This window comes from Dreissena polymorpha, chromosome 3, assembly GCF_020536995.1.
Source record: "Dreissena polymorpha isolate Duluth1 chromosome 3, UMN_Dpol_1.0, whole genome shotgun sequence".
Classification (NCBI taxonomy): Eukaryota; Metazoa; Mollusca; class Bivalvia; order Myida; family Dreissenidae; genus Dreissena; species Dreissena polymorpha.
Window position 1 is genome coordinate 37238728 of NC_068357.1, and position 23795 is coordinate 37262522.

The 23795-nt window shown below is 35.5% G+C and overlaps 2 protein-coding genes across 3 annotated transcripts in view; one reads left to right on the top strand and one right to left on the bottom strand.

Annotated features, from left to right (window-relative positions):
- Nucleotides 1–2506: 2506 nt before the first annotated feature.
- LOC127873724 (RNA-binding protein PNO1-like) lies at nucleotides 2507–19200 on the bottom strand. The gene is made up of 7 exons (XM_052417687.1): nucleotides 18848–19200; nucleotides 12248–12397; nucleotides 11821–11904; nucleotides 7832–7892; nucleotides 4600–4717; nucleotides 3363–3433; nucleotides 2507–2616 (listed from the first exon to the last, which is right to left on the bottom strand). Exons 1-7 carry the CDS (start codon nucleotides 19055–19057, stop codon nucleotides 2549–2551), a joined length of 762 nt encoding a protein of 253 aa, XP_052273647.1. The 5' UTR covers nucleotides 19058–19200; the 3' UTR covers nucleotides 2507–2548.
- A 246-nt stretch (nucleotides 19201–19446) lies between these two features.
- The window catches only part of LOC127873703 (uncharacterized), a 28764-nt gene continuing 24415 nt past the window's right edge, over nucleotides 19447–23795 (top strand). Inside the window, exon 1 of one of the 2 annotated variants that reach the window (XM_052417653.1) lies at nucleotides 19447–19554. The gene's annotated coding sequence lies outside the window, so the exon portion shown is untranslated. The remainder of the gene's footprint in view (nucleotides 19555–23795) is intronic. The other variant, XM_052417652.1, reaches the window with a different exon arrangement.

Consider the following 23795-nt stretch of genomic DNA (forward strand, 5'->3'; position numbering starts at 1 on the left):
TTAGGTTCACATCGTACATGCATGATCAGTTGTTAAACGAAAGTACGGTTGATATTCAAATGCATTATTTTTTTCTTTCCAGGATATTGTTTTAGTATAATGATGCTGCATTAACAAATATAAGTGTATATGAAGTGAAAATACCAAAACTAAACAACGGTTGCGATAGACACCTATAAACTGTTAGATGCCCATAATATCACTTTAAAATCACAAATTGTGACAAGGTGAAATCCGCTGCCCAAATTACTGGCAGATTAAGAGACCCTTGTGGTATATAACATGAACAAATAATGTATTCACACGTTTACGAATGATTTACGTGAAATCGCCAACATAACCCATCTTCTACATGTTAATTAGACAATAACACATGGCAGAGCTGGACCGGACGTCCATAATCGGCCCACTACCGACAGGGCCGTACCCAGGAAATGTTGACTGGGGGGGCCCAAACGGGGAGTGCGGGAGGGGTTGCCCCTCCCGAATAGATTTTTTTTAATTAGGCACTGTTCAAGGTGAATTTTAATGCATATAGAAACATATGTTGTGTTATAAATTTATGGATATATAACAAGTAAATCAGCACCTTTCTGAAGTCTAAAGCTTTAACCATTACGGGCCGTCCATAAAGTATGTCACGCTCCAGGTGGGGGGAGGGGGAGTAAGAAAGTGACAGTTTGTGACATGGGGGAGGGGGGTCAGGCCATGTGTGATGTCACACATTTATTAAAAAAAAAAATATTTATTTATTATTTCTTAAGTAGAATTTAAAAATAATTTTGAAAAATTTGTGAAACATTTAAATTAGTTTTATGTCAAAATAAGACGAATTGCGTATCTCCTGATTCTGTTGTTCGAATGTTTAATAGGCAACTTGGCTGGGCCGGTTTATTCAAAAGGCACAACCTCCACACAGATTTCAATGACGAAATAATTGGACTGTTCCATTTTTAGTAAGTAAAGGGTTGAAAGAAAATCTAAATTAGAATTTCGTTTTTATTAGAGGTTAACGCGTGGATAAATCATCGTAACAACCCTACAGTTATAAAAGCCTGTAACGAGAAAGTTCTTTTACTGGTAAGTGAAATTTTAATACGGTTTAATAGTGAATTGAGTTTTAGATTAAATTTAAATTAAGTATTAATTTAAAAAAAATGTTCGAAAGTGTGAGTTTGTGACGTACTTTAGGGGAGGGTCGTCCAAGATTTTGTAACAGTTTGTGACATGCCGGGGTAAAAATGGTTAAAAAAAGCGTGACATGCTTTATCAACAACCTCTTGGTGTGAAATTCACACACATGTTTAAAGCTTTAGATTTCAGAAATGTATTACACTTTATAAAGAAGTAAAAGCAACCTTTGAAACTAAAAAACCTTTATTATGAAATGTAACATAAAGTATGACTGTAGAGGTTTGATTTCAAAGAGAAAATACTACTATGGTTATATGTCAGCAACTGACATATAAGATAACCTTCTAGTATTTTCTCTTTGAAATCAAACCTCCTCTATATAAAATTTCAAAGTAAATTCATTGTAAAATGTTTATCATCTACAACACAGTTTTCACAGAAATGTTTAATAAGCTATGACTCTAGAGGAGGTTTGAATTCAAAAGAGAAAACCCTATTATCGTTCAGACCTACGACCTTCTGTATCAGTTCCATCCATTTGCTGTTTCTCTTTCCTTGTCCAATCAAAAGACGTGTTACACCCACCATCAAAAGATGAAGCATTGGGCACAATGGGTAATTGACAGATCGGGGATGTGTGTACAAGGTGATAAGAAAACAATGCCTAAGGGCTTATCTCCACTGGCGAGTAAATTAGCGCTTATCCCCTTGTGTATCAGGGGCAATAAAACACATCTTCACACTTGTATTGCAGGGAAGTGTACTGTGGGCCCTTTCATGTGAGAAAATTTGCAGTAGGCCCATTATTAAAATATCATAACTCGACAGCCAGCTGGGGGGCCCGGGCCCCTGGGCCCAGTGCCTGGGTACGGGCCTGACCGACATAACGGCTCGAGGTCTATTATGTCAATCTCCAAACAGTAAATATAGTCACGATATGTACAAATCATTCCATGAAGAGCCCAATTATAAGACGATATGAACAATAGACAAAAACAGATGTACAAGACAAAGATATTTACATTCACTGCCGTAAACTGTCAACACGATATGCGCCCTTCCCGAACAAAAGTTCGACATTTGACGCGTGCAAATAATAACTCGTATAAAACCACACCTCACAGTAAAGGCTATTAAAAAGGTTACAATCAACAATTTAAAAACAAACGTCACATACAAACCAGTGTCCATCTTCAACTTCAATCATGTTTTTATAAAAGTTAGTGAACTGGACATCTTCGAAGTAATTATTTAAAAACATGGTCACCATTACCAAAATAATACAATCGTGATTTCATTTAAATACTCATATGATATAATATAAATGCAATATTATTGGGTGTCAATGAATAAACAAATGACAATAAAAATATCAGGTTTATCTTTTATCAAGCAAATAACAAGAACAAGGCAGTCAAAAGCTCTCCGTGACTCTGGCAGCAATCCTCCGCATGGTTCCATACACCTTGGAGGGAGGGCTTCCTGTAAATGTACAGAGCTCAATATTGCAGGCAGCTTACGTTTTAGTTTAAAAGTAGTTATGAGCTGTGTAGAATGCTTTATCATAAAAATGTTTCGTTTTTTTAGTTTTCATTAGCCAATAAACAAAGGTTTGCCATCTATGACCATTGAACCTCAATGGTGTTAACCAGCCTATGTCAGCATTACTGGTAGCTAAAATAGCCCATTGCTCATGTTGTCATCATGGGCAAATAAACTTATCTGTATTGATTACTTACCTAGTATGTTAGCATCCCAGCATTTACTACATACTTTCTAAATTTATGTTGGAAATACAAAAGGCTAAAATTACAGCTAAGTCCACTTATTTAACGATGCACACTTATGATAGGATAAATGTAAAACCTTACATTATTTTATACATATTGAATAACAATCTACAGGTAAAACTGACTGACATAATACTGTTATTTATTTTAGCCTTATTCTGGGAAATTGGGGCTTAATGCATGTGCAAAAAGTGTCATCCCAGATTTGCCAGTGAAGTCTGCACAGGTTTATCAGGGATGACGCTTTCGACATAGACTGGATTTTCGTTTAAGAAGTGAATTCCTTTAAACCAAAATTCCATAAAAGAAGAAAGTGTCATCCCTGATAAGCATCTTTGGACTACAATGGCTAATAAAGGATAACACTTATTAAAAGCACATGCATTAAGCTCTATTTCCAAGAGCATGGCTATTTTAAGGGCACTACATATCCCTCACCAAGAATAAGATTGCACAAGGCTGTTCTTGCTACTCGTATGTTCTGGAAAGAGCCCAGGATGTGGAGGGAACTGAAACATGCACAATCATTTTGAAAATAGTATATGAAGGCCCATATCATACATAACCTTATTGTGAAGTTATCTTGTAAACGAGAAAAAAATGAAAGCGTTACATAATAAAATAGACTAGTTAACAGTAATATAAATAGTTTTACAACTGATATGATTTAAAAGTATAAAAGTATACTGTATATTTATGTACATGTACATATTTACTCTATTCCACAAGTCACAAATATCACTGACGTAAGTTGAAAGCTGTGCATAATTTTTAATCAATCAACTTGGTAAAATACTATTTTAAAACAAGGGACAAAATTGTCACAAAACCAGGTTTTCATTGTGAAAAAAAAATCTGATAAAGGGAGAAAACTCAAACTGAACTTTTGAAATGACCAAAAAAAATTAACCCCCTTTGTATTTTTTTTTTTTTTTTGTAAATCTATTTTTAGTCGTGGCGACCTTGACATTGGAGATATTGACGTGATTCTTTCGTGGGACACACCGTCCCATGATGGTGAACAAATGTGCCAAATGATTTTAAAATCTCACAATGAATGACATAGTTATGCCCAGGACAAGCTCATTTATGGCCATTTTTGACCTTTGAACTCAAAGTGTGACCTTGACCTTGGAGATATCGACGTAATTATTTTGCGCGACACACCGTCCAATGATGGTGAACAAATGTGCCAAATGATTTTAAAATCTGACGATGAACGACATAGTTATGGCTCGGACAAGCTCATTTATGGCCATTTTTGACCTTTGAACTCAAAGTGTGACCTTGACCTTGGAGATATCGACGTAATTATTTCGCGCGACACACCGTCCAATGATGGTGAACAAATGTGCCAAATGATTTTAAAATCTGACAATGAACGACATAGTTATGGCCCGGACAAGCTTATTCCGCCAGCCCGCCCGCCAGCCCGCCCGCATTCGCCAATCTAATAACCAGTTTTTTCCTTCGGAAAACCTGGTTAATAAGCTCAATAATTTGCCCATATGAATATAATATTCACTATGTGATAGGTGGCATATTGCAAACTCATTTGTTTTCTTCATGAGTCAATGTTATTTTTCAAACACACACTGCTTATTAGGCAATCACATAAACGCTTACTTGTTGGCGGTTGTTATTACTTAATCTTAAATTTACGGTCACATTTTACCAGTCAGCCAGGACTATGCGTGTTTTGGTGACATTTTCTATAGTGAACTTTGTTTTTCCATTGTGACCAGCAACTCGTCCTATTGCCCTAGACAAGTGGTCTCCTTTCAAAGGCTTCACTGTAACAAACATGCACACTTGTAAACATCACTTCTAAAGTAAAACAAATAAGTGCACACATAGTGATATTGTTGTAAGATATACTGAAGTGCCAATTACTTGCTTGAAAGATGTCTTAAGATATTTGTGAAATAAAGAATAGTAGTTTTAATACAAAACAAGCAAATAAATTGTGTTTATGGAGGGGTGCATATCCATATATATATATATATATATATATATATATATATATATATATATATATATATATATATATATATATATATATATATATATATATACACAGTATTATCCTAAAAAAAATAATTAAGTGTGGGGTTATTGTTTTTATCATTGCAATTTTCCTCATTGATACACCCATGCAATTAAATGCTGAAATCTTGTATCTTGTCTGAGCCCTGAAAAAATATATTATGTGAAAAACAAAAAGAAAATTTGTTGAATTGATATCCCCCGGCAATTATTTTTTTCTGGATGGGTGCATATCCCGCCATATACAGTATAATCATAAAGAACTCAAAAGAATTTGGTTATTGTTGTTTGAAATGCAATCCTCTTCATTGATTACTACACATCCATTAAGTTTCATGTTCAAATCTTTAAGGGTATCTGAGATATAGCTTTGTAAAGTTACATCATACAACAAGAGGGCCATGATGGCCTTGAATTGCTCACCTGACTAACCAAATACAATCCCAACCCAGATTTCATCAAGATAAACATTCTGACCAAATTTCATAAAGATTGGATGAAAACTGTGACCTCTATTCTTTGACCTAGTGACCTAGTTTTTTTACCCGAAGTGACCCAAATACAATCCCAACCCAGATTTCATCAAGATAAACATTCCGATCAAATTTTATGAAGATTGGATGAAAACTGTGACCTCTATTGTCTACACAAGGTATTTCTATTATTTGACCAAGTGACCAAGTTTTTGACCCCAAGTGACCCAAATACAACCCCAACCCAGATTTCATCAAGATAAACATTCTGATCAAATTTTATGAAGATTGGATGAAAACTGTGACCTCTATTGTCTACACAAGGTTTTTATATTATTTGACCTAGTGACCTAGTTTTTGACCACAAGTGACCCAAATACAATCTCCCAACCCAGATTTCATCAAGATAAACATTCTGACCACTTTTCATAAAGATTTGATAAAAACTGTGACCCCTATTGTCTATACAAGGTTTTTCTATTATATGACCTAGTGACCAAGTTTTTGACCCAGTGACCTAGTTTTTTACCTATTGACCTATTTTTTTTACTCCAGATGACCCAAATACAACCCAACCCAGATTTCATCAAAATAAACATTCTGACCAAATTTCATAAAGATTTGATGAAAACTGTGACCTCTACTGTCTACACAAACAAATTGTTGACGGTTTTTCTATTATTTGACCTAGTGACCTAGTTCTTGACCTCAGATGACCCAAATACAATCCCAACCCGGATTTCATCAAGATAAACATTCTGACCAATTTTCATAAAGATTGGATGAAAACTGCGACCTCTTTTGTCTACACCAGGTATTTCTATTATTTGACCTAGTTTTTTACCTAGTGACCTAGTTTTTGACCCCAGATGACCCAAATACAATCCCAACCCAGATATCATCTAGATAAACATTCTGACCAAATTTCATAAATATTGGATGAAAACTGTGACCTCAACTGTCTTCACAAGGTTTTTCTATTATTTGACCTAGTTTCTGACCTAGTGACCTAGTTTTTGACCCCAGATGACTCAAATACAATCCCAAACCAGATTTCATCAAGATAAAAATTCTGACCAAATTATATAAAGATTGGATGAAAACTGTGACCTCTACTGTCTACACAATGTTTTTATATTATTTGACCTAGTTTTTGACCTAGTTTTTGACCCTAGATGACCCAAATACAATCCCAACTCAGATTTCATCAAAATAAACATTCTGACCAAATTTCATAAAGATTGGATGAAAACTGCGACCTCTATTGCCTACACAAGGTTTTTCTATAACTTGACCTAGTTTTTTACCTAGTGACCTAGTTTTTGACCCCAGATGACCCAAATACAAACCCAACCCAGATTTCATCAATATAAACATTCTGACCAAATTTCATAAAGATTGGATGAAAACTGTGACCTCTACTGTCTACACAAACAAATTGTTGATGGACACACGCACATACGGACGCGGGACATCACACAGTCACATAAGCTCACCATGTCACTTTGTGACAGGTGAGCTAAAAACAACAAAGGGCAATAACTCTTAATTAAGAAAGTGAAGGTTTTTGGTTCTTGTGCATGGCACTACTTCCTTTAAATTTCTCAAAACCAATACAGATTCATGTCAATATATTGTATCGTGTCTGAAATATAGCCCTGAAAAGTTTCATCATACAAATACAACATAGGGAAATGACTCTTATATAAGAAAGTGAAGGATTATGGTTCTTCAGCATAGCACTTCTCCTAACTGATATCTATTTACATATGAAGTTTCATGTTGATATCTTATAAAGTTTATGAGATAAAGCCCTTAATAGTTTTTAACAGACGGACGGAGGCTGGGGATAACAAAGGGCAATAACTCTTAGTTAAGAAAGTGTTGGGTTACGGTTCTTGTACATGGCACTCCTTCTTATTGATCTCTACACACCCATTTTATTTTGGATCTCTACACACCCATTTTATTTTGAAATCTTGTATCGTATCGGAGATGTAGCCCTGGTAAGTTACATCATACACAAAACAATAATGGGCAATAACTCTTATTTAAGAAAGCGTAGGGTTATGGTTCTTGAGCATGGCACTTTTACTCATAGATATCAATACAAAGAAGTTTCCTGATGAAATCTCCATTGATATTTGAGATCAAGTCATAATAATTAACATTATACCAAAAAACAACAATGGACACTAAGTTTTATTTAAGGACATGTAGGATTAAGAATAATGTGCATGAGAAATCCTCTTTGATATATACAATTGTATACACTCATGAAGTTTCATGTGGATATCTTATAAAGTTTCTGAGATATAGCCCTGACAAGTTGGCAAGTTGTGACAGATGGACACACAGACTGTTGGACAATGCAAATTCTATACTTACCATCTGTGACCTTGAAAGACTCCAGGTAGAGGTCATCTAGTCTGACTAAGGCAAGGGCATCCTGAAAGTCAGAGAATGATAGGAAAGAATGATCAATATCTGGTTAGACAGACTGGTAAATACTTGGTAAGACAGAATGATCAATACCTTGTTAGACAGAAATGTCAATACCTGCTAAGACAGAATGGTCAACATCTGGTAAGACAGAAAGGTAAATACCTGGTTAAACAGCATGGTCAATACATGTTAAGAAAGAATGCTCAATATATTTTTTTTAAGACGGTACAACCAATACCTGGTAGGACAAAAATGTAAATTCCTTGTAAGGAAGAATGGTTTATACCAAGTAAGACAGAATGGTAAATACATGGTAAGACAGAATGGTCAAAACCTGGTAATACTGAATGGCCAATACCTTTTAAGACAGAATGGTAAATACCTGTAAAGACAGAATGGTCAATACCTGGTAAGACAGAATGGTAAGTTCTTGGTGAGACAGAATGGTCAATGCCTGGTGAAATTAAATGGCCAATACCTGGTTAGACAGTATTGCCAATGCCTAGAAAGACAGAACAGCCAATAGCTGATCAGAAATCAAGGACACACAAAATGAAAACAACACCAACATGCAGGGACCGAAACTTAGCTCGCATACTCGCAAAATGCAAGCGAGATTTATGTATAGCAAGTTGAAAAATATAAAGCTTGCAATTTTCTGTGAGTAGAAATTTCAGATTTCTGTTGTTTTTCCATAAATCCTTTAAGTATTGAGAGATATTTACTTTCTATAATCACGACTCCTATTTTCAAGATCAAAATCTTGTTTAAATTAAACAATTAAAGTGTAACAGGAATTGCAAAAACACATTCGGCCGCCATTGTTGTTGTTGTTTTAAGTTTCAATGGAAGCTACTCTGGTACAAGCTATTGTTCGCTAGGCGCTTGCGGTTAATAACCCTCTCGTTGATCGCGACTTTCTTAAAATCTTTCCGTCTGTACAGCACGATCAAAAACGTTCATCAATCATGGACACATTTTTTAAGAGGCCAGCTTCCGAGGACGCTGAGACAGCAAAGAAACTGAAAGCTCCAAAAACGACAGAGAAAGCCACGCCAACAGCAGCTTTCAAAACAGTTAAAACATAGAAGACTGAATTTAACAGCAATCTATATTATGTTGTTGACAGCGACAACGTAGTCAGACAAATATCATGCAAGACGTGCATGCGAGAGGGCTTTCTCAACCATTAAGCAGATCAAGAGTAATTGGAGGTGCAACCTCAGTGCACAGACACTCGACATCATATGATGAGGATAAGAGTTGCAAATGTTGCTTTAAGAGACTTTGATCCAAAGCCTGCCGTCAGGAGGTGGTGGTTCAGTGGAGACTGGCAAAAGCGGCCAAATGCACTGTCAACTGGGCCAAGGAATTAAAAGATAAAATTAAAAGAAACACTGTTTTAAGAATTGAAAATGAGGTTTCATGACTGAACATTTTAAAAGATTGCATTAAGCCTTTTTTTTTTGTAAATGGCAACTGGAGTTCAAGCTTGTTTTAAACAATTTTGAGTTTCAAGTCACAATTGCTGAATATTGAATGTGTGTCCATGCCTATAATTATTGAGATAACTGTTTTGTTCCAATGATTATGCTTTTTTATGTAGCCAACATATAATGCACACTTTTAAGCAATATGGTACAAGAAATGTATTGTTTTAAATAATAAATATATAAAATCACCAATTGTGAGTAAGTTTTTCGTTTTGCAAGTAAAAAAAATCAACTTGCATAAAAATGCAAGTGCCTTAATAGGTTAAAGGGATCTTTTCACGCTTTGGTAAATTGACAAAATTGAAAAAAGTTGTTTCAGATTCGTAAGTTTTCGTTTTAGTTATGATATTTGTGAGGAAACAGTAATACTGAACATTAACTTTGCTCTAATATAGCCATTATATGCATCTTTTGACGATTTTAAAACCTAAAAATTATAAAGCGTTGCAACACGAAACGATTGAATAATTTGGAGAGTTCTGTTTTTGTCGTTAAATTTTGTGAAACTACGAAGATTGCTTATATAATGTATAAAATACGTCAAGAATGTGTACTCGGCAGAATAGCTCAGTAGGCTAAAGCGTTTTTACTTCAGGACTCTGGCAGGACTCCAGGGGTCACTGGTTCCAAACCTGCTCCGTGCAATGTTCTTTTCCTTTTTTTAATTTTTTTCTTGATTTTTTTTACTGGAGCTTTTATGATCCAACGTTTACATTTATCAATATAAAGCATTTAATGAATAAGTTAAAAAAATGCCAAAATCTGTGAAAAGGCCCCTTTAAATTCGGTTCCTGGCTACATGTAGTACAATCAGATCATAATAGCTAATGTATGCAATGTTTGAGACTAGAGATTCAAAGTTCATGTCTTCCAGGCCAATGTGCCACTATGTTGTCCTTTCAATTCAATAATACTACCTATTTCATGTTTAAGTATTGTTTATGTCATTTCGGTGAATGTCTAATACGAAAATGACTTAACTGTTAGTGTAACTATAAAGACAAGATGTGTTTTGTAGAGCATTTACGGTATACCACTGAAACATAGATGATTTTTTATGTTGCCCCTTCTCTACATTAAAGCCTCGCTATGGGGAAATGGGGCTTAATGCATGTGCGAAAAAGTATTGCCACAGATTAGCCTGTGCAGTCTGCGCAGCCTATTTTGTGACAACATTTTCTGCTTAGCGTGGATTTTTGTTTGGAAGAGAAAAAGAAAAAATTCCATTAACGCAAAAATTGTCTTCCCTGGTAAGCCTATGGTAATGTTGGAGAATACTACACAATCATATGCATTAAGCCCCATTTTCCCAGAGCAAAGCTTATATATAAATCAGCCAGCAGACAATCAAAATATCCTGACTGGAACAGTGTTTTTTTAAACAAACTCTCTTTGAGGAATACAAATTAATGCTTAAATGAATACAATGATGGACACACTGCAAAATATCCATACAGTGGCAAATAGTTTTTATCAAACTTTAAAGTCTGCTTTTTGTGTATTGATGATACAAATAATAAAATACAATGTCATGTTTTAAGGTCCTGTGACCTCGCCCTGTGACCTCCATATTAATAGGCCTCGTCCTCTCCTCTTAAGTAGCCATCGAATCATCTTGCAGGGTTTTATGTCAACAGATTATCTACATGTACATATCACTCAGACAGAAATGATCTACGGACTGAATGAACTCCTAACTGACATGTTCAAAGCTTTATACACCTAATTCCTTGAAAGGGGTTCATAATTAAAAGCAATCCTGTTCTTATAAAAGGCAGACTTACTGAGATGAAAAGATACAAATTTAAAAAATACTTTGGGAAAATGGGGTTTAATGCATGTGTGTCAAGTGTCTTCCCAGTGGGCACATGCTAATCAGGGATAACACGTTCTGTCTTGTCTTCCCAGTGGGCACATGCTAATCAGGGATAACACGTTCTGTCTTGTCTCAAGTGTCTTCCCAGTGGGCACATGCTAATCAGGGATAACACGTTCTGTCTTGTCTCAGGGCACATGCTAATCAGGGATAACACGTTCTGTCTTGTCTCAGGGCACATGCTAATCAGGGATAACACGTTCTGTCTTGTCTCAGGGCACATGCTAATCAGGGATAACACGTTCTGTCTTGTCTCAGGGCACATGCTAATCAGGGATAACACGTTCTGTCTTGTCTCAATTTTCATTTAGAAAAGACATCCTTTAGATGAAACATTGCAAAAAAGAGCAAAATTGGTGGCCTCTGCAGACTGCACAGGCTAATCTGGATCAAAACTTAAAAAGTGCAGACTGCACAGGCTAATCTGGAACAAAACTTAAAAAGTGCAGACTTCACAGGCTAATCTGGGACCAAACTTAACCCACATGGATTCATTCCTATATTCCCAAAGCAGGTCACAATTTTTTTCCTTAATTCTCCAATATGTACACTAGACTGCTCACCTCAACTTCAAACCCCAGAGTGAAAGCCCTAACGAAGTCTGCTGCCTTTTGTAACGCTCCTATATCCTTGGTGTCTTTGCAGGTCTGCCAACAAACAAACATTTACTAGGTTCATTAGATATATCATGTAAGGATAAAATGGTAAAACATCCTAGGGTTTGTTTTTTGTTTCACATATAAAAATGTCAATTCCAATAATTTCTGGCGTGAATCTTATGCTTTATCCAAATAATATATGTTGTAAAGTGAATTAATTAAATATATAAAAAATATCAAAAACATATAAAAGAAAAAAAGCAAAATATTTTTTTGTGAAACATATAAATAAAGGATTCAGTTCCTTCAACTTCAAAAGCCAGTCCTGTTGTCAGTACTGACCCAAACAATAAGCAAGTTTGTTATCAATCAAAATATTGGTGCATATTACCTTTATTTCCACATTTTTTGTCTTCAAATTAAACCTTATTTGCAAGTGTAGATGTTCTACAACTGGTGTGAATATTTTCATCCAGTTTTCTTTCAAGGGCCCGTATCTGTTTTGTGGAACTGGAACTTTCCGAAACTCTGTTTTACCACCCTGCAATGTTCGTGCATGCATATTTAACTGAGTCGTGCTCAAGAAAGAAAAGACATAATGCATGTGTGAAAGGTTGTCTGAGATAAGCCTGTGCAGTCCGCACAATTGAAGAGTCTTAAAAACAACAGTTGCTTGATAAAATAATTGTTAATAGGACAAAGGCTTAAGGATAATATTAACAAGAAATGGCGCGGCAGAGGCCGACGCGTATCCCCACACCGCATGTTTGACCCAGGGGCGCCCCAGGGTTGGTAATGGGGCCATGCATAGTTGAGATTGACTGTATTGTCATAAGAGAAGTTCATTATCAATTAGAAGTGAATCAGTGTAGAAATGAAGAAACAAGAGGGCCTGAAAGGCCCAAGGTATCCCCCGCAACATATGCTTTGTTTGAGGATGGGTGCAAATTGGACGGATGAACATAATAATAGATGGACGGACGGAGGACAATAACACAAAACTAAGACAAAGGAAGGTTCTTAAGCCTTCACAATTTATTTCATACCAAGTTTCAAAGAAATCCGCCAAAGCGCTTCCAAGATATGGCTCCAGACACAAAAATGCCTATAGTAAAAAGCATTTTTTCAAGATACAAAGGGCCATAAGTCTGTTTTTAACAGATGGTGTACAATGCCGTTTGGCGTGCATCATCCTCTTATGCATATATATACTCATACAAAGTTTAAATGAAATCCGCCAAAGCACTTCCAAGATATGGCTCCGGACACAAAAGTGCCTTTAGTAAAAAGCATTTTTTCAAGATACAAAGGGCCATAAGTCTGTTTTTAACAGATGGTGTACAATGCCATTTGGCGTGCATCATCCTCTTATGCATATATATACTCATACCAAGTTTCAATGAAATCCGCCAAAGAACTTCCAAGATATGGCTCCGGACACTAAAAAGCATTTTTTCAAGATACAAAGGGCCATAAGTCTGTTTTTAACAGATGCTAGATGGTGTACAATGCCATTTGGCGTGCATCAACCTCTTATGCATATATATACTCATACCAAGTTAAAATGAAATCCACCAAAGAACTTCCAAGATATGGCTCCGGACACAAAAGTGCCTGACGGACGGACAGCCGGACGGACGGACGGACAACGCCAAAACAATATCCCTCTGCCTCTGGCGGGGGATAATTATAGTAAAAGACAATTTTGGGTGGGTGTGGTATATTATGGGCGCGGCGCCCCAGGGTTGGTTATGGGGCCATACATAGTTAACATTGACCATATTGTCAGAAGAGATGTTTAGTATCAATTTGAAGTAAATCAGTGTAGAAATGAAGAAATTATAGTAAAAGGCAATTTTGGGTGGGCGTGGCCTATGTGGGCGGGGCGCCTCAGGGTTGATAATGGCGCCATGCATAGTTGAGATTGACTCTATTGTCATAAAAGAGGTTCAGTATCAATTTGAATTGATTTGGTGTAGAAATAAAGAAATTATAGCAAAAGGCAATTTTGGGTGGGCGTGGCCAATGTGGGCGGGGCACCCCAGGGTTGGTTTTGGCGCCATGCATAGTTGAGATTAACTGTATTGTCATAAGAGGGGCTCAGTATCAATTTGAAGTGAATCGGTGTAGAAATGAAGAAATTATAGTAAAAGGCAATTTGGGGTGGGCGTGGCCTATGTTACCAGGGCGCCCCAGGGTTGGTAATGGGGCCATGCATAGTTGAGATTGACCGTATTGTCATAAGAGAGGCTCAGTATCAATTTGAAGTAAATAGGTGCAGAAATGAAGAAGTTAATGTAAAATAACATAAAAAAATGAGTGAAAATCACTGACCTGGCCCCGCCCCGCCCCCATAACTTTTGACCCAGGGGTCCGTCACTGTCGCACATATGCTCATAGCTACCATGTATGTAAGTTTCAATGTTCGAGTGCTCATAGTGTTGGAGGAGCAGGTGGCCAGGACGGACGGACAGACGCACATCACCACAATATCCCCACCTTTTCTCCAAAAAACGTGGGGATAATAATTTTAATTTAATATGGCAACCTGAACACCACCTCATATAATTGTTTTACATGTATATAATTTCATTGGGTATAATTTCTGAGCAGAATTGGAACACAACGAATGAAATGTCTCATGAAATATTAATGAGTATGAAATTGAAACTTTCCCAGCCTAAAACCCCATACATGTAGTTGATCAAGACGTGTAACATATTTGAATGCATAATGGTTCCAACTATCCAACATTCTAGCCCATGTACACTTTGACCCTATACTCTTGAGTACCGGTATGGATGTTTCGAATTTTTGTTTTACTCCATGTTGACGCACATAATTGACTTTCATTACTTGTGAAGTATCGTAATTAAATGACTTAAATGCACTTAAATCAATATTTGCATATTGTGTTGATTTCCGCTGACAGTGAATTCCCTTTGATTCCCGCAGCCCGAGATTTAAGTCACATGATTATCCCCACGCTTTTTTAAACGTGTAGGGATATTGTGGTTATCTCCGCTGTCTGTCCTGGCCAATATCTCTTCCTACACTATTAGCACTTGAACCTTGAAACTTACACACATGGTAGCTATGAGCAAATGTGTGACAGTGCACTATTTGGAATTTTGATCTGACTCCTGGCCTTGGTCAAAAGTTATGGGGGGTTGGAGTGGGGCCCAGCCAGAGATTTTCACTCATTTTTTCATGTTATTTTACATGAACTTTTTCATTTCTACACCGATTTACTTCAAATTGATTCTGAACCAGGGGCGGATCCAGGATTTCTGGTTAGGGCGGGGGGGATATTGAAATATTTGCTGGGGGTTCAAGGGGCTTCCAGGACCCCTGGTGGATGCAGGGCAAAGCCCAACTAGGGGGTCCAGGGAGGTGAAGCCCCCCCCTACTTTTTTTTAAACTTCTCGAGGGGATTTTTCTACAAATTTGGGGGAAAATATATACTCTTTCTTGAGGGGAATGGGGCAAAATATCGGCCCCGAAATCACCATAAAAAACACCGACTGTAAAACCTGTACGAAATCGAATCAGACTACAGTTATTACTCTAAGTTTTCTGACACTTAAAAATAATTATTTTTTTTCGTGTCCGAAAATTTAGATACGAGAAATATTCAAAAATTACGAGTGTCCGAAAATTTAGAGACATACATGTTATGGTTGTTTGTCAATTATTATAATGAAATAAAACCAATTATAATTGTGCAATAATTTTATTGAGTAGTACTCTCCTTTCCCTGCTTTAAATAAAGTACAACTTCACTTATTTGCATCTCTTACTTAAAATGGTATATAAACACGTCATAAAAACAACAATACTGCTTCCTGAATACAATATCATGTCAAATGCTGTTGTGTGAAACCATTGTTTATTTCACAGGTATACATTGTAATCTACCCAATAACGCAATTGTAATGGTCAATTGCCTTCAGGGCATTTTATGCCAAGTTTTAGTTCGTTAATCTGGTTGTAAAACTTCATGATCGAAGGGTCCCAGATAGCGAAAACAGGGCAGAAATCTAGTAAACTTAACTAGCATTGTAAAATATACTGTCTGAAAATTTGGAGTCATTAATTATGGACAAAAATCCGTATGTCCGAAAATCTAGTCACAAAAAATAATTATTTAGGCGAATAAAGAGGGTGTCCAAAAACTTAGAGTGTCCAAAAACTTAGAGTAATACGGTACGCTTTGTTAAAAAGCGAAACAGCCAATTTCATTAGCGTTTTTTTCCCAAATTGGGAATTTTTTTAGCAAATTTTGGGGAAAAAGTGGTTTTTGCTATTAGGGATACAGCCGAATTTTGGCAAAAAAATCGGACAAAAAACCTGCAATTTCATGCTTAATCTCACTTATTTTGCTAATTCAGGGCCCTCGATTTGCACTTTTTACCGCCGAATATCAGCAGCTTCCCCCATGAAAAAAGTATAGTTTTTTCCCTTCTTTCAGCTTAAACCCCCCCCTCAAAAACCTACTAACCTTTGATTAAATGTTTATTTATGTAAATTACATTAAAATATAGCAATTTTAAGTATTGAATGGATGGTGAAAAGGTCTTCTAAAATTCCCCTTTTCGCCCAAAACGACACGAAATTCTCCCCTTTAAGGGCCCCAGCCCCAATCCCCTAAAGTGTAGCAAAGGCCTTGTAATTCAAGAGGCACAAGCAAATAAAAACAATAAAAATCACTGTGGATAGATAATTATTATGTTTAAGTCCATGCAAGGTTTGAGATTGAAAATTATTACATTAGTTTATTAAAGGGGCCTTTTCACAGATTTTGGCATTTTTTAACTTATTCATTAAATGCTTTATATCGATAAATGTAAACATTGGATCGTGAAAGCTCCAGTAAAAAATCAAGAATAAAATTTAAAAAAGGAAAAGAACATTGCCCGGACCAGGTTTCGAACTAGTGACCCCTGAAGTCCTGCCAGAGTCCTGAAGTAAAAACGCTTCGGCCTACTGAGCTATTCCGCCGAGTACACATGCCGGGCGTATTTTATACCTTATATAAGCAATCTTCGTAATTTCACAAAATTTAACGACAAAAACAGAACTCTCCAAATTATTCAATCGTTTCGCGTTGCAACGCTTTATAATTTTTAGGTTTTAAAATCGTCAAAAGGTGCATATAATAGCTCTATTAGACCATGGTAAATGTTCAGTATTACTGTTTCCTCACAAATATCATAACTAAAACGAAAATTTGCGAATCTGAAACAACTTTTTTCAATTTTATCAATTTACCAAAGCGTGAAAAGATCCCTTTAATGTAAGTTACGAGACAGTCAAATAACATATTTTTTTATGACATGGGGTTATGGACACAACACTTTTAATACATTTGACAATTAAAATATGAAGCTCAAGTCAAGTGGCATGACACAGTCTTGGGATATGATTATGAATCCCAGCGGAAGCCCTCACACTTATTAAGGACATATCACTTTCTGAAACCGTAAGAAGTGGGTGGGGTTATGTAAAAAAATTATTCCTTATTTTAACATTCTGTATTAGGTTTGGAACAATATGCACAATTAAAATAGAATATACTTCAGTGATAATTGAACAAGTTCTAATGAAGTCTTTAAAAAAGTAAATAATCACTTTTTTCATCTTATAAACCACTTTTTTCTTGAGGGTTTAAAGTCCTTATTTTCTTCATAAATCCACTGATACCAGCTGGAACATACACCACTGTAGAACATAGTGTTAGAGTATTATTAAATATAACACACTAGAAACACTGAAAAAAGCATCCTTTTTTGTAAGAAAAAAATGTAAACAACTTCAGTCTAAAAATAGTACGAAAAAGTATGGTTGACCAGAAGTGACAAATATAAATTAGATTGAGACTTTTTTTAATGTGTAAAACATAACTTTAACAAACACATTTATTTATCATTATGCATATATCATTAATATATGCTATAAAATTGAAGGGATTTTATTAAAATGTTTTCGATAGTTCTGTATCTTCCATATTTTTTATTATAAATTATCATTTTTGGCCCACCATACTTGTTCAAGTGTACTATTTTTTGACTCTAGTTGTTTACATTTTTTCTTACAAAAAAAGGATGCTTTTTTCAGTGCTTCTAGTGTGTTATATTTAATAATACTCTAACACTATGTTCTACAGTGGTGTATGTTCCAGCTGGTATCAGCGGATTTATGAAGAATATGAGAAAATTAGGACTTTGAACGCTCAAGAAAAAAGTGGTTTATAAGGTAAAAAAATTGTGATAATTTACTCTTTTTGAAAGTTTTCATTAGAACTGGTTCATGTTTCACTGAATAATATGTTATTTTAGTTGTGCATACAGGGCTCGAAATTAACACTCGCACACTCGCAAAATGCGAGTGAAAAATACGGATTGCGAGTTAAGTATTAAGTCACTAGTAATTTTTTGCGAGTAAAGAAATAGTGAAAAAAAAGTAATATTGCTAATGTGCTCAACGTTCTGAACGCTAAACCGTAGGTCATAGAACGTCCACATACCCGTATGCGGAAGCCCACACCTTGTATGTAGACTGGTATACTTATAGTACAGATACGCGGATTGTATTGGTACAGAGAAAGTTAAACAGTCTACTAATTCACACGTGTTCATTGAACTTGAACAGACATGGAGTCAAAGCAAAAAATAACTAGTTTCTTTTTGCCCACAGGCGTAAATAACAATATGAAAGATAAAGCAAAGTTAACCGTTGAGTAAAAAAAAAAACGAAGTTAAATTATGTTTCCAGCAAAATTTTCGAGAATGTTTTTGATTTTGCGAGTTGGTATTAAAGCTGCTCGCAATGTTTTGCAAGTAGAAAAAAAAGTTGAATTCAAACCCTGGCATATTGTTCCAAACTATATATAGAATGCTTATATAAGGAATTATTATTTTACATTACCCCACCCACTTCTGACCATTTCAGAAAGTGATATGTCCTTAATGAAATCAATTATTTTACAAACTTTTAACAAGTTCCCACTAATCGGTGGGAAGTTAGGTCTTTTCACTGCTGTAGGTTGGCTGTCAGTGGTGTCCATCTCTGCCCCTTCACTGGGGTGACTGCTTGCAGCAGGGGAGTCGGTGTCAGCAGTGTCAGTGGTCATTGCTTGCATCTTCCGCTTTCTGGACTTAGATTTCACAGAGACAAATTCGCCGTCCTTCGAATCGTTCATGATGGAATTTGGTTCCGATGAAATTTATAAATAGTTGTGAAATATTTGTGTGTGATCACAGATCAAAGAAACACCGTAAAACAGGTTCACTTATTTCACAACGTGCATTTGTTTGTTCCGGAAGTAGAAAGGAAACATCCACTTTATTGTATTGGTTTCCCTTTATTGATTGTGAATACAATTTATCTAAAAACGATTAAAATATATCATATTAATAAGTAATATTAATATACATACATATTAAATGAGATTGTTTATTAAATGAAGATTTTGTTTTTAATTTGAGATTGGCAATACCATTCATTTCATTTGAACTAACCTCAACAAATAATGGATCAAACCAAACGGAAGTTTCAGACTATGCGACTACTGAGACGCTTGTCGTATTGGTCATATTAGCATTAAAAGCTTTTACTGACTGAGACTTTCAAAACCAAAATTCCAATATGGAAGACAGCGTTGAAACCATAGCCGAAAACCAGTAAGTATCTGAATTGGTGAGGCTCTCTGGTGAAATCAAAGCGTGTTTTTTTTAAATAATTTGCTTCACCTCTGTTATATTGATTATTTTGTACACATAATGATTTGCTTAACGTTTATCCTAGACTTTTTCACCCAGATGTAAAAATGTTTCCATGGGAATTATGTCAACAATGATATTTTTCCCGAATTACAACTACAATGCGACAGTTTTGTTGTCCTATATGATAACAGGTATGTGTATAAGACGTCTTGCAACTCCATGCATGAATCCAATAACAGCGAAAAATATGCTGTCGTGGCTGATAATCCAGTCAGAAAAATTATTGATTTTATGGATAACGCGTAATAGCTTAACGGTGTTAACCGAGATGATATTTGACCTTGGAAATTGAAATTCCTATTGTCACGTCATTTATTATTCAATATTTAAAATGTTACCCATTTTAAAAAGCTGAAGTGATAATCTTTCTAAATATCTAATTTATCCCAGTGTGACCCAAATTCGACCATGTAACAGTTACATGAAGCAATATTTAGCAAATAATGAAAAAAATAATGAAATGTTTAAAAGCACAAAAAATAATTTTAAACTCGGCTGTATTACTTTGAAATGATTCCAAGACAACAATCATCCATTTAATCAATACAAATAGAACATCGTCGAATTTAGGTGTAGTCGAATTTGGGTTGCAGTAGGATATATGTCAATGCATAACTTATTAAAAAAGATATGACGAGTTAAACACAAAGTAATTATTTTTGGTCTTCCAACTGCGGCTGAGTTTCGGGTAAAAATATCGTCACCTTCATTGTAAAATAAATTATTGCTTTGTCATTTTAAATCAGAAATTTAACAAATAACGTTCATTAGAAAGCTTATAGATTGACGTTTTTTTCTGTGTTATTTTCAATTGTTTATTTGAACTTTTTGAGTTATTGCGCTTAGTTAAAACCCAAACTTACTAGCAGCTGTGGTCGAATTAAGCGGCTGCGAGACGCGATCTTCAATTTAAGATCATCAAATTATTACCATTTCATATAAAATATTGAAGAGTAACCATCGTTTGAAAGCTTAGAAATTGATTGTTTATATTAAATAATTTAATTAGAAAACAGATACAAAATTATACGGAAATCGCGATACAGATTTTTTGTGTTCTCGACCCGTCAGATATTGCATCTGTGATTTTCCATCAGTTGCTAATAATATTCACAAATCGACATTTATTTACAGGGATCATATATTTTTCGGTTTTGTCCGTCCTAGACCGACTGGGGTCATGAAAGACCGATTGAAAATCCCAAACAGTCGGTCCGATTCTGTTTGCCAGAATTCCCATGTCATGAAATCGATTACACAGTGCACATGCTAACACACGTACACCCTAATTACATTCGTATCACGATTAGGTGTGATAAAACAATCGCTGCAGTCTTTGAACCGGTCAGGACCAGTTTATTGCACCACGTCAGCCGACTAGTATCAGAGTATGACCCCAAGCAGCGAAGATTCGCGCGGCTGTGTATTAGTCATGCGTGAATAGCCCCATGTCAATATCAATCGATAATTTCACTGGCTAATACCTAGCACACCAATGGGTCCATAATGTGTACACGTCCACGATAAAATCGTGGATAGTTACTTCGGAGATGAAAACCTCGATATTATCCGTATGGAAATTGTGCATTTCATGCATGATACAGTAAACTTTCATAGAAACAAAGCAGAAAATCTGATATTCTGCAAAAAATGTGGACGGACCTTATACACTGAAAGCACGCGCTGTAACTAAACAAAACATTCCGATACATTTTCCACCAGCGTAATAATCCGGCAATAAATGAATGAAAGTCGTGGATCTGATGGACAGAACAGCCGAAAGTTATTTTTTATGGGCGGAACTTCACATAAAATAGTACCCAAGAATAATTATATACATTGTATAAATCTTTAGTAAAAATCGTTTTAGAATCGAAATTATTCGTGTACTTAATTGTTTGTTGTTGAATAACCCACGACCGGAAGTTTAGATGCGTGGTTTCAAATCACTCGTGCTTCGCTCTCGTGATTTAATCCCTACGCATCTTAACTATCGGCCGTGGGTTATTCGACAACAAACTATAACGTACACAAATTATTTCTTAACTATTTGGTTTTATTATTGTCAGTAGCCAACCTACGCACAGACATTTGTTTGGTTCAGTGCTAATTTGTGAGCTATTATGGAATCGACAACGATTTAAAACATCAGTATAGACTTACACAGATTAATAATATCGACAACGATGAAAAAAGTAAGATAAAACAGCACACGATAATGAAATAGCAAATGATAAAACCAATTGAGAAAACTCGTATGTTCCATTTTTTTAAAAATGCCGTAGGCAATTTAACTTGTACATAAATTATACCACCTTCATGAATGGCAAAATCAATGGTATATATTTTAACGTAATTTGTCATGATTTTGGATATACATTTTTGGACACTTTTTCCCCATTTAAATCCAGACCGATTGATGTTGCGGGAAAATATGATCCCTGTGTATATATATATATATATATATATATATATATATATATATATATATATATATATATATATATATATATATGTACAATTATCATATGACATATCACCTATATTTTGCTTATTTGTCATGGGTTGTAGATTATGATTGTACTTTTAGTCCAGTCGATTTGTGTGAAAATTGTTCACAAAATGATAAAAGCACGAAACTTTGCAGAAATGGAGTAAAGGTTATAACAATTAATTTCGGATATGGACCCATCTTAAAAAATCAAAATGGCGGACTTTGGCAGCCATTTTAAAATGGCGGCCATAATTTGTGCATAAAAAAATCTTCAAAAAATCATTACAATTATATTTTTTCATCCATTTCAATAAAATTTGGTATACAAATCTCAAATAATATCCCCAATCAATGAACTTCTTCAACTGGCCAAAATACGATTGGCCATCTTGAAAAGCGGCCATTTTGAAAATTACATTTTTCAAAATTGCCAAAAAAATGAATTTTTAATTTTTTTAATAGTAAGTGATATTTTTTCATTAAACGCTTACATATTACATGTACTTTAAATGTATATCCTAACACATTATCTATGTCAATTATTTTTCAACTCAATACATGCACATCCCTATTCTGGATGCCAGACTAAAATGTCCTGCAATAATTCACGCGACGCGCTAAGCAATTACTTTCGCAACCTCTGTCATTCCAGCACATGCTTGTGTTTATAACTGGGAGACTTAAAACAGAGCAATACTGGTCTATTTAAATGACGTAAGCCACGTCAATAGAGAATTACAACACTACAAGCTGATAGACTTGCAAAAACTATACCGAGCGTCTTGAACAATTGGGCGTATTTGTTGAAGGTCGTGTCAATGCAACATGTTTGAAAAATAGGATATTGGCTGCGTTACCAGATTTACAAGCCCATAAGCAAGGGAGAGATGTTCTTTTAGTCTTTAAAGAAGATGTTGGCGAGGTTCTCAAGCAGGCAACATCTTGTAATTACGATGATGAGGGTATAATCTTAGCAAACGCAGCAAAGATAGTGAGAAGACATAATGCTGAATACCAAGTATCGATTTACAGGAACATTAAATGAACGCTGCCAACAAGAATCAGTTTCACAAACTTTACTTTCATTAGTTAGAATGATCCAAGGAGGACCCAGCATTGAGACTCATGCTAGTAATGTTGTCGAATTGCAATAATTTCTCAGCTATTACAGTTCATCGAAAAGATGCAGATGCAATTTACCATTTTTCAGATAGAGAGCCTCCATTGCCAATATACTTAGGAATGGTTATCCACGCAGAAACAAGAACAAAGAATCTTGTTGGTAAACTTTTCAGTTAAGGACTCACATATCATATGACAGGTTGATGAATATATCAACAGCTATGGGAAATTCTATTTGTGACAGATTTCAAAATTATGATGTTGTGTGTTCAGCAAAACTTCGCGGCAATAATTTTACAACCGGAGCCGTTAATAATATTGACCACAATCCAAGCTCCACTACAGCTAAAGGATCATTGCATGGAACAGCGATTTCTCTATTTCAACACCCATAAGTTGATAACCTTAGCTAGGTATTGACAGAGAAGGGATCTTTATCAATGAAAACCTGAAAAGAGACAGTATAAAACCATTACCAGAAAGATACTCATTAGTACCACCTGTCATTCTCCGGAAGGAGCCAGCTGCTGTACCACTTT